The sequence below is a fragment of the Diutina rugosa genome (assembly GCF_008704595.1).
Source record: "Diutina rugosa strain CBS 613 chromosome Unknown scaffold12_size278768, whole genome shotgun sequence".
In the NCBI taxonomy this organism is placed as follows: Eukaryota; Fungi; Ascomycota; class Pichiomycetes; order Serinales; family Debaryomycetaceae; genus Diutina; species Diutina rugosa.
In genome coordinates, this window is record NW_022995132.1 from 1 (window position 1) to 9574 (window position 9574).

Genomic DNA, 9574 nt, shown 5'->3' on the forward strand with positions numbered 1-9574 from the left:
ATGAGCGGGGTGCCGTTCATGCGGCTTACGCGATAGACCGAGTTCGCATCTCTTACCACATTTTGTAGTCTAGACAAAAACATTGTACCTACAAACTTTTCATAACCGACAGATTGATTCGATAAACTCTCTCTACTCTTTGAATTAGGCTCTTTTTAATCAAAAATAGGGCAGAGATTTCAGAGTAGCATTCACTTTTCGTCAATGATTAGTTCTAGTTGAATCGTGTTGTCGTATACATAGGGTGCCCCTCGACAGAGGCGTATTACTCATAAACTCATTATCATATCGGTGGCAACACCAGGCGGCACACGGGACACTGGAGCTTGTACTTCATCCACAGCTCCAAGCACTCGGCGTGGAAGATGTGGTGGCACGGCGTGATCATGTAGTCCTTGTGGATGTTGGTCGGAGCCACTTGCGGGTCTTTCACCACCGGCAACGTCAACAGCGTCATGCAGATAGGACACATACACTGGCAGTTGACAATACCCGGAGGGGCGGGCTCGTCGTCACCCAGTTTGATCCCTTCCAACACATCCAGAGAAAAGTTCAGCTCAAGATCCAGCATGGTGATGGTGGGCTGGTAGTCGAATGCCTTGGGGAGGAACTTGTCGTGGATCCAGAAGCGGGCGCCCAACCGTTTTTGCAAGTACAACAATAGCCATTGCGTGATAAGCCAGGCGGTGGTGATGGCCACCTCCATCGGGTCGTAGGCATGGCGAAGCGGGTTGTTGCGGTAGAGACACAAGTAGGCGAGGCAGATGATGCGAATGAGCAGGATGCCGACGACAAACTCCCATGAGAACGCCTGGCGCCGGTTTTTAAGGGTATTGCGGAGGAACTGGGGGATCCAGTACAGGTTAGTGATGAGCACAAACAAGTACTCGGCGATCTTGCGGTAGCGGTAGCGCCAGCCAATGACGTTTACCCCGACAAACATCGTCACGAGAGCACTGAACAAACACAGCCCCACGACGGAGTTGAAGAGCCCCGCTTCTTCCGAAGACAGACCAAATCCAGGACCAGGAGCCGGTTCGGGTTCCGCTTGGCCACCTTCACCACCAGCAGCATCGCCGCCAGCTTCAACATCGGCTTCGTCTTCCCGTTGTTCTCTCGTACCTCCTCGAAGAATGTTCCACCACGAAATGCCCTGTTCGTTAACTTGGATCATAAGCACCAGCGTCATAAATCTTAAGTCTAGGATGCCACAGGTAAATGATACTACCAGCACCCCGGCGAGCACCAAGTAGATATCGCCGTATACCAGCAGCAACAACCAGAAGCCAATGGTGACAAGCGTGTTTTGGTAGGCCAACATGAACAACGTGCGGGCCAGCACCGTCAGCAATTGGCCTGGAGTCCGCATGTGGCGCATTTGGCGTAAGTAGAGCCCAAGCTGAGCGAACATAAGCACTAAGAACCCCGCCAACATGTGTCTGATCCCTCGAGCTGCCACCAGCGTTTTCGTCCCTTCCACTAACCCATCCAGAGCGTAGGCCACCCCACAGTCAGGCAGGTAGAGCAAGAATTGCGACACCTCCAACGGGGGCAATTTCCGAGGTAAAGGGCGCCCCACGGGACGAGCTAACTCGTCATCAATCTCCCGCAACTCGTCCCGCGAATACTCGGCGGGAGCAAGCTGGAAGTAGCCGACAAACTCGCACTGTTCGAGTGCTCCCAGTGCTGCCAGGCGAAGCTGGTCGATCAGGGCGTCATCGTTATTGGTATAATTAAGGTACTCGTTAACAAGCGCTTGGGAGCGGTTGAACCCACCAAACAGCAACTGAGGAAGCGCGTAGGGGCCCATAAATTTAGCCAGGTCCGTCACCGCAACCATCAGCCCCAGGTCTTGAAAATATACCCCCAGCATGTAGATGGCGTTAGCGTCGCCATCACCTTCATCTTTGAGGTACACTCTAACGTCAGCAGGCACGGCGTCGTCAATGGGCGTCACTGATGTCTTGGGGTGCCATTTATAGTTGTAATCGCGGTTCAGAAACTGGAGCGACACTTTACCATGGTCGACGCTCATGTTGCCCACTTTTTGCACTGGCGGCTGAGGCCGTTCGGGAGCGGTGCCCAGATCGGGATCGTTGTCGTAGCGTTGCTTTTCCTCATCGTACTTGCGCTGGGTGTACTCCTCATAAAACTTTTGCACGTACTTGGGCATTTCGAGCGGCACCCGTTTAAAGTAGTGGGCGGTGGCCCAGTGGCCATCGGCTGAGCCCGATATGTTAAGCAAGTACGGCAGCAGCGGGTCAGCCGCCCACCACTGGCGCACCGACTCCAGCACCTTATCTGGAAGGATGCTATCGCGCTGGTTATCGTTGTGGAACGGGTGGTCGGGACTGAATTCGTGTAACGGGTAATCTGACTGGTTCTTGCCGTCGACCCAGTCCTGGTACAGGAGCTGGAACCCCGTGAGGTTGCCGTAGCCCTGCCAGGGCTCTAGCGCCGCCATTTGCTTCTGGTTGGTCTGCCGCTGGCGGAACCAGGTGGAGAGCGCCTCCTGTTCGTTGCCGTTGTGAGGAGCTTCATTCCCGCTGGGTAGAAGGAAGAAGATCACGAGCAAGAACGTGATGAAGAAGAAGTCCCTGTCGACCATGGAGTGGAGCCTTGTGCGAGTGCGATTTATCGTGGGCTGATGTGGAGGTGTGTGGGGACACAATGACAAGAAAAAGCTTCAAATTGGATGATTAAAAGTTTGGAATGATTGTCTAGACGTGTGCTAAAGCTATAATCACTTAAAATTCTTGAAAATAGGACCTATGGCGGTGTTTTCGTACCCTTACGATGATTTAGTGGCGGTCGCGGTGGCGCTATCGGTGGCGATCTCCGAGTCGGGGTTCCGGTGGCGGGAGTGACGGCACGGCTTGCGATGTGAGCAAAAACGATGAGTCTTTTAGGGTTATGGTAATGGGAGTTTGCTACTACTAGAACTGCCCTTTATCTACGGGAATGTTTATCCGCTTGGCTGATTTAGGCGACCGCAATTTGCTATCGCCCCCCCACCCATTTGGAGCCATGGACGCATCCCAATCACCACTACTGTGGGGTACAAATATAAATCCGACGGTCAATTATCTCCTCTATCATATCTCGTATCACCACGACAACGGTGTCTCGGCAAGCGTCGACCCGGGTAATCTATCGCCCCACTCTTGGTTCGCGAAATTTTCACACCATGCTTCGGATCAGTCGCCGGTGGCTCTCGCTCCGGTTCTTCACCAAAGATGGGTGCAAGCTCTGCTCGGACGCCGACGGTGTGTTGACGACGACCCTCAAACAGTTCCCCCAGGTGCCGCTCGAGAAAATCGACATCACCGACCCGGCCAACCAGGAGTGGTTCGACAAGTACTGCTTCGACGTGCCGGTGCTTCACGTGGAGCGGGACGGGGAGGCGCCAGTAAAGTTCATGCACTACTTCCACGAGGATAAGATAGCCGGCGAGTTGAAGCGATAGCAGGGCCGCGATAGCAAATAAACACGCAACTTTAATTACCGAACGAGATAGCCATGTGAACCCATATCACCGGTGGAAATTGCTTGGCTGGATAAACTGTATCGGGCCAGGGAATATTCCGAGAGGCTTAGCTAGTTGAAGAAAAAAAGAAGAGAGGCGGGCAGTCAACGCAGCGTACAGTGCCTGGTCCGCCTTGGATCAACGATTTGCATAGGGTCGGCGATTCCCGAGTTTTTTTTCTCGCAGAGGCGGCGGCACTAAGCCCTATCCAGCAACGCCCTCAATTTGCCATCCTCCAATGGCAGCTGTCGGGCCAGCGCCGCGGGCCACGGCGTCTGAGACTAATCTAAGCCTTTGTGTCACCGACCGGGCCGCTACCGGGAGCGATATATCGCGCTGATAAGGGCTCACTAGCGGCCGTTATCACTCAGTTTATTTTGGCGCGTTAGGCCCTTATGCACTCCCCGGACATTAACGAACTGTGACAGGCGTAGCAAAGGCAAACGGTATATAGAGGCTGCCTTTAAGCCCGCTTTTGGGAATGCATAGCTGTCGATGGGCGAAAAACACGCCACGGTGTCGCTGAAGGCCTCGGTGCTGTCCCACGTCGTCAGCGGGCTGACCCCGCCCTCAATGGAGAATAACGACGACAGCTACGCCGAAATCCACCAGCAGGTCTGGCGGAAAGGTGATCTCCAGCTGGCCAACGGCGGCTACGCCAACCCGGGACTGGAGCCGTACCCGGTGCTCAAGATGAACCCGGCACCGTTTGGGCTTGCCGGGTTTTCCTTTTCGACATTGGTGGCTCTGCTCTATACGGTGCACGCTAAAGGCATCCACATTAATCTGGTATTTATCGGCATGGCGTGTTTCTTTGGCGGCGCGGGGCAGATGGTCACGGGGATCTTGGAGATGTGCAACGGCAACACGTTCGGGCTGACGACTTTCTGTAGCTACGGCGCCTACTGGATCGGGTATGGGTGTCTCTTTATCCCGTCGTTTGGGGTGCGGGCGGCGTATACTGACGAGCACGAGTGGAACCAGGCTCTAGGGCTATATCTTTTAGGGTGGGCGCTATTCACGTTTATGTGTACGCTAGTGACGCTACGGTCGACGCTTGGGCTCTTTGGCCAGATGCTATTTTTAGGGCTTAACTACTTAGTGTTGGCGATTGGCTGTTTCACCGAAAGTGACGGCGTCAATATCGCTGGCGGCGTCGTCGGGATCATCGCCGCCGTCTTCGGTATGTGGAACATGGTGGCCGGCATTGCCACCCCTTATAACTCGTACCTCATCCCTCACCCAGTGAAACTCCCTCGCTACGGTGAGCTTAGATAGACACCACTGCATCAACCTAATACAAATCAAACTAGAGTATCTTGGGATGACGGCCTCAGTTTGAGGCTAGTCTTTTAGCAATTGAGCAATGTACACGACTGTAACCAAGCTGAGTAAGTGTATGAGAAAGATGTGTATTCTATAATATAGATCACGCGACGCAGTCTAGCCTCACTTGGCCTTCACCTGGTGAACCGTCAATGGTTCTTCAACATAAAATTGTGTTAATGGTGGATTCTTAGCATCCCTTAAAACCCGAGATTTTCCTACATTTAACTGTTATGTCATGTCATGAGCAAAGCCCGATATTTATTACTGGTATGAGGATTCATCGACCATGAGTCGTATGAAGATATTCAATCCACTTAGATCGAAGTGGGGTAGGCGGGGATGTCTTCGCAGGGCATGCAGTGCGACGACGAGGTGGCGCCCGAGGGGATGGGGCCGTTGTATTTGATGGCGTTGTTGTTGAGGTTGAGCCAGCCGAACTTGTGGTTGACGATCTCGAACTTCGAGGCGTCGTAGCCGGTCCCGATCTTGAACTTGACGTAGATCAATGGCGACGTCCAGAGGGTCAAGGTGTCGTCTTCGTACTTGAACTTCCACACCAGCAACTCGGTGCCGATGACGTTGCCGTTACCGAAGCCGGCGACGGTGAAAGGGTTCTTGGGCTTGACGCCGGCGACCTGCAATTGGGCGTTGTCCGAGTCCAACACAAACGTCTGGGTGGTGTCGATGTGGTACAAGGGGGTGTGGAGCTTGATGGCGGAGTCGTTCTGGGCTCTGATGCACCCGGTCCCGTAGATTCTCGTTTGTTGCGAGTAGTCCTCGTTGTAGAAGCAGATGCCCCCGTTGTTGGTGATGGAACCACCCGCGGCACCCAAGTACACGGTGCCCGAGGTTCTGCGCTTCTGGTAGAACGAGAGGAACCCGTTGTTGGTCCACTTGGCCGCGGTCAAGAAGGTGGTGGGGGAGCCGGCGGAGGCGTCGCCGCCCAAGAACATCTTACCCGACTCGGTGTTGTTGAACGAGACACCAACAAGGTTGTACACAGGGGGGAAGTTCGATTGGATCGAGTTGAAGGCGATGATCCCGTTGTTCTCGACTCTGCCGGTCAAGTTGATCTTCAACCCCAGGCTGATCTTGTCGCTGGAGATGTAGAAAGCGGCGTCTTTGGCCACGGTCAAGGCGCCGGTGAACGACGAGAAGTGGTTGTTGATGATTGACCAGAACTTGCCGGGGAAAATGGTGGTGGGCCCGGAGGTGTCAAAGTTGATCTCCCCTTCGTCGGAGATCTTGTTGGTCATAATGACTTCGGCTTGAGCCAAAGCGAACAAGGCAAGCAACCACTGCAAAAGCATCTTTGTTTTTGGTTGGTCTATTGATGAGAAACAACCACCACTTAAATACTCGTTAACAGCGGCTCTGCTAACTGCTTTTCGTCATAATTAGAACAGCTGCAGCCTGCATCGTCAGTATCATCTAAGGACTTAGCGCTTCGTTACGCGTTTGCGTCTGCGGTGCAAGGTTTCGGATTTACGGATCATGTGCGACTTTTCCTTGTACTCCGTGAGCGGGAACATTAGCATATACTTACAGCATTAGTATATACACCTGAATGATCTTATTCGCACTGCTGAACACGTTCACAAAGGTGATCTAAACTTACACAATCATTGCTTGTCAAAAGAAATTTCTGAAGATCGCGATCCATAGTAATTCACTTGCTACGAAATTTCAAATGAATTCAAAAAGAACTACGCCGCATAAAATAATTATGCATCACGCGCAAAAAGAATTTTTTGGAGATGCAAGTGCAAGATTCCTGCCATGCAGAACTAGACCATACACGACGCAGATCAACATCGGCACGTTCGCGTGGATACCCGGACAGGTATATCGTCGCCGCTGCATGCACGCGGCGAGATATTTCTGGGGGTTCACGTTCCGATGGCGCATACTTATCGCGAGACCCTTAATTGTGGGCCCACTACTAAGGAGTACCGACATTGAACGTGGTGAGATCGTTTGATTTTATGTAAAGAATCCAGCAAAGAACACGGCGACAGATCGAAAGGTCAGTAACTTTTTGATTCCTACTTGAAATCAAATCCCGAAGGCTTTTGTATCGTACACATGCAATTGGGATTACTCATGCTGCACACGCTCAAACAATACAACTTGATGAAACCAGTGTACAGGATTAATTACAATTACGATTATTCTCTTAATGCTGTAGCGGACCGTAAGTCCGATATTATATCCGTCCGTTATCAACGGAATGCCTTACAATTGCCGTCATATTCAACTTTCATTGTTGGATCTGACGTGTACTGCCAGCTTTTTAACCGAGGTCAAATCAAATATTCAACTCAAGCCTCAAACCTCAAGTAGCAAACCAATAATTCGTTTCAGTTGAGGCTCACATGTCGAGCCAAGATTTAATCCCAACTTGACGATGAAGCGTCTGTATGCTTGTGAAACCGCATACAAGATCGATCTTGTGGAAGACTTTTTGAGTGTTACCTCATCGTCCAGACTAGGTAAAGTCGTTAGCTTAACTGTACAGAATATCACTGTGACTTGTTTTATTAATCATGGGGTTCAGTCCATTGAGTTTCTTTGTGACAACATATAATTCAAGCAAAGAGTTTGCCGATGCGACGCTAACTTTGTGAACAATAGAAAATGGAAGTATGTCTACATGTGGTAAACAATGACAAAAAGTAGTTTGGGTCATCATATAAGAGAAATATATCTCGATGAAGTGGAGCTGTACTCCAATAGAGCTGAAAACAATAGAACTTAACACTCGCTCGCGAGTGCTAGTTAGTTTGTTTTAGCCAAATGTAGTCACTAGCATCAATATAAATATTTTGCACATGAGTCAATTGATGGAACAGCCTTCTTGAATGAGCAAACGAATTCGGTCAATCACAATATTGAAATGCTAGTAGGAGTAAAAGTTTTAAAGTTCAAACAGTTCATTGTATTAAAGGGTATTCAAGTAAGTTGACTACAAAAAGAGAGGCAATGCACCCATGAGGGCGATGGCCAAAGACGATCTGGTCAATTTGGAACCAGCGCCAGTAGCAACAGGGATTTCAGGAGTGTCCGACCCGGCAAGCAGAGTGGTGGGGGCAACGTTGATGGTCAGCTCAATGGCAGTGGTAGCTTGAGCTTCAAGGGAGGTCAAAGTGGCCGACAGCTCAACATCTTCCACGGCGGTAATCAAAGGAGAGTCCGCGGGAAGGGTGACGGTAGTCACACCGTTGCCAGCTTCAGCTACCACAACGGTACAAATGGTGGTAACGGCTTCATCAGAAACAGTCACAACAGCCAGAGTAGGGTAAGCAGTGACCACATTTTCGTAGATAGTCACTTCACCCAAGGGAACTTCACAGGTGGTGGAAACACCTTCAACAACAGTCTCAACGACAACCGCCAGAGACACACAAATTACACCAGAGGCAACGGTCAGAGTGCCAGTAGTAACAGGTTCATCAACAACCTTCGTCTTGGTGTAAGTCTCATGCGCAGCATCGGTAGTAACTTCAACTTCGCAAGGAATAGTCACAGTGACCTTGTCAATAACAGTGGTGATGACAGAAGGAACAGCATGACAAACGGTGCAGGCCTCAGTCACCGTCACAACATCAGCATCAACAGCGGAAGTGTAAGTGACGAGGTTGCCGTTGGAGTCGGTGGTCACGTCAACAACACCAGTGCCAGTCGACACAGAGCCGTCAGGGTTGGTGGTGGTGAAGGTGGTGGTGTACTCAGTGCAGACAGCACATTCGCCAACAGTGGAGGTGTGCGTAACGGGGTTGCCGTTGGAGTCGGTGGTCACGTCAACAACACCAGTGCCAGTCGACACAGAGCCGTCAGGGTTGGTGGTGGTGAAGGTGGTGGTGTACTCAGTGCACGAGGGGCATTCGCCAACAACAGAGGTCGAGGTGGTCAAGTTGCCGTCCGAGTCAGTGGTCACGTCAACAACACCAGTGCCAGTCGACACAGAGCCGTCAGGGTTGGTGGTGGTGAAGGTGGTGGTGTACTCAGTGCACGAGGGGCAGGCAGAAGCGTCAGACGAAGCACCAACGACAGAGGTCGAGGTGGTCAAGTTGCCGTCCGAGTCAGTGGTCACGTCAACAACACCAGTGCCAGTCGACACAGAGCCGTCGGGGTTGGTGGTGGTGAAGGTGGTGGTGTACTCAGTGCACGAGGGGCAGGCAGAAGCGTCAGAAGCGTCAGAGGCGCCAGAGGTGGCCGAAGCGTCAGACGAAGCGTCAGAAGCACCAGAGGTGGCCGAAGCATCAGAAGCAGAAGCGTCAGAGGCGCCAGAGGTGGCCGAAGCGTCAGAAGCAGAAGCGTCAGAAGCACCAGAGGTGGCCGAAGCGTCAGAAGCAGAAGCGTCAGAGGCGCCAGAGGTGGCCGAAGCGTCAGAAGCAGAAGCGTCAGAGGCGCCAGAGGTGGCCGAAGCGTCAGAAGAAGCATAAGAAGCACCAGAGGTAGCTGAAGCGTCAGACGAAGCGTCAGAAGCACCAGAGGTGGCCGAAGCGTCAGAAGCAGAAGCGTCAGAAGCATCAGAGGTGGCCGAAGCGTCAGAAGCAGAAGCGTCAGAGGCGCCAGAGGTGNTGTCGAAGCGTCAGACGAAGCGTCAGAGGCGCCAGAGGTGGTCGAAGCGTCAGACGAAGCGTCAGAGGCGCCAGAGGTGGCCGAAGCGTCAGAAGCAGAAGCGTCAGAGGCGCCAGAGGTGGCCGAAGCGTCAGA

At 52.1% G+C, this 9574-nt stretch overlaps 5 protein-coding genes across 5 annotated transcripts in view; 2 read left to right on the forward strand and 3 right to left on the reverse strand. All coding sequences in view use genetic code 12, as the record gives it.

Moving 5' to 3' along the window:
- Nucleotides 1-283: 283 nt before the first annotated feature.
- On the reverse strand, nucleotides 284-2608 carry DIURU_002620 (uncharacterized protein; the record flags this gene model as incomplete). The annotated part of the gene is made up of 1 exon (XM_034155292.1): nucleotides 284-2608. The coding sequence occupies one exon, from the start codon at nucleotides 2606-2608 to the stop codon at nucleotides 284-286; it is 2325 nt and encodes a 774-aa protein (XP_034012472.1).
- Nucleotides 2609-3187: 579 nt separating this feature from the next.
- On the forward strand, nucleotides 3188-3466 carry DIURU_002621 (uncharacterized protein; the record flags this gene model as incomplete). The annotated part of the gene is made up of 1 exon (XM_034155293.1): nucleotides 3188-3466. The coding sequence occupies one exon, from the start codon at nucleotides 3188-3190 to the stop codon at nucleotides 3464-3466; it is 279 nt and encodes a 92-aa protein (XP_034012473.1).
- A 555-nt stretch (nucleotides 3467-4021) lies between these two features.
- DIURU_002622 (acetate uptake transporter family protein) lies at nucleotides 4022-4804 on the forward strand (the record flags this gene model as incomplete). Its single annotated transcript, XM_034155294.1, has 1 exon — nucleotides 4022-4804. One exon carries the CDS (start codon nucleotides 4022-4024, stop codon nucleotides 4802-4804), a length of 783 nt encoding a protein of 260 aa, XP_034012474.1.
- A 365-nt stretch (nucleotides 4805-5169) lies between these two features.
- DIURU_002623 (uncharacterized protein) lies at nucleotides 5170-6165 on the reverse strand (the record flags this gene model as incomplete). The annotated part of the gene is made up of 1 exon (XM_034155295.1): nucleotides 5170-6165. The coding sequence occupies one exon, from the start codon at nucleotides 6163-6165 to the stop codon at nucleotides 5170-5172; it is 996 nt and encodes a 331-aa protein (XP_034012475.1).
- Nucleotides 6166-7820: 1655 nt separating this feature from the next.
- DIURU_002624 (uncharacterized protein) overlaps nucleotides 7821-9574 on the reverse strand; it is a gene marked incomplete at both ends in the record, with an annotated part of 3083 nt that continues 1329 nt past the window's right edge. Inside the window, 2 exons of the mRNA XM_034155296.1 lie at nucleotides 7821-9014; nucleotides 9101-9574. The exon at nucleotides 9101-9574 is cut by the window's right edge and continues 1329 nt beyond it. Coding sequence (XP_034012476.1) covers nucleotides 7821-9014; nucleotides 9101-9574 — 1668 coding nt within the window. The remainder of the gene's footprint in view (nucleotides 9015-9100) is intronic.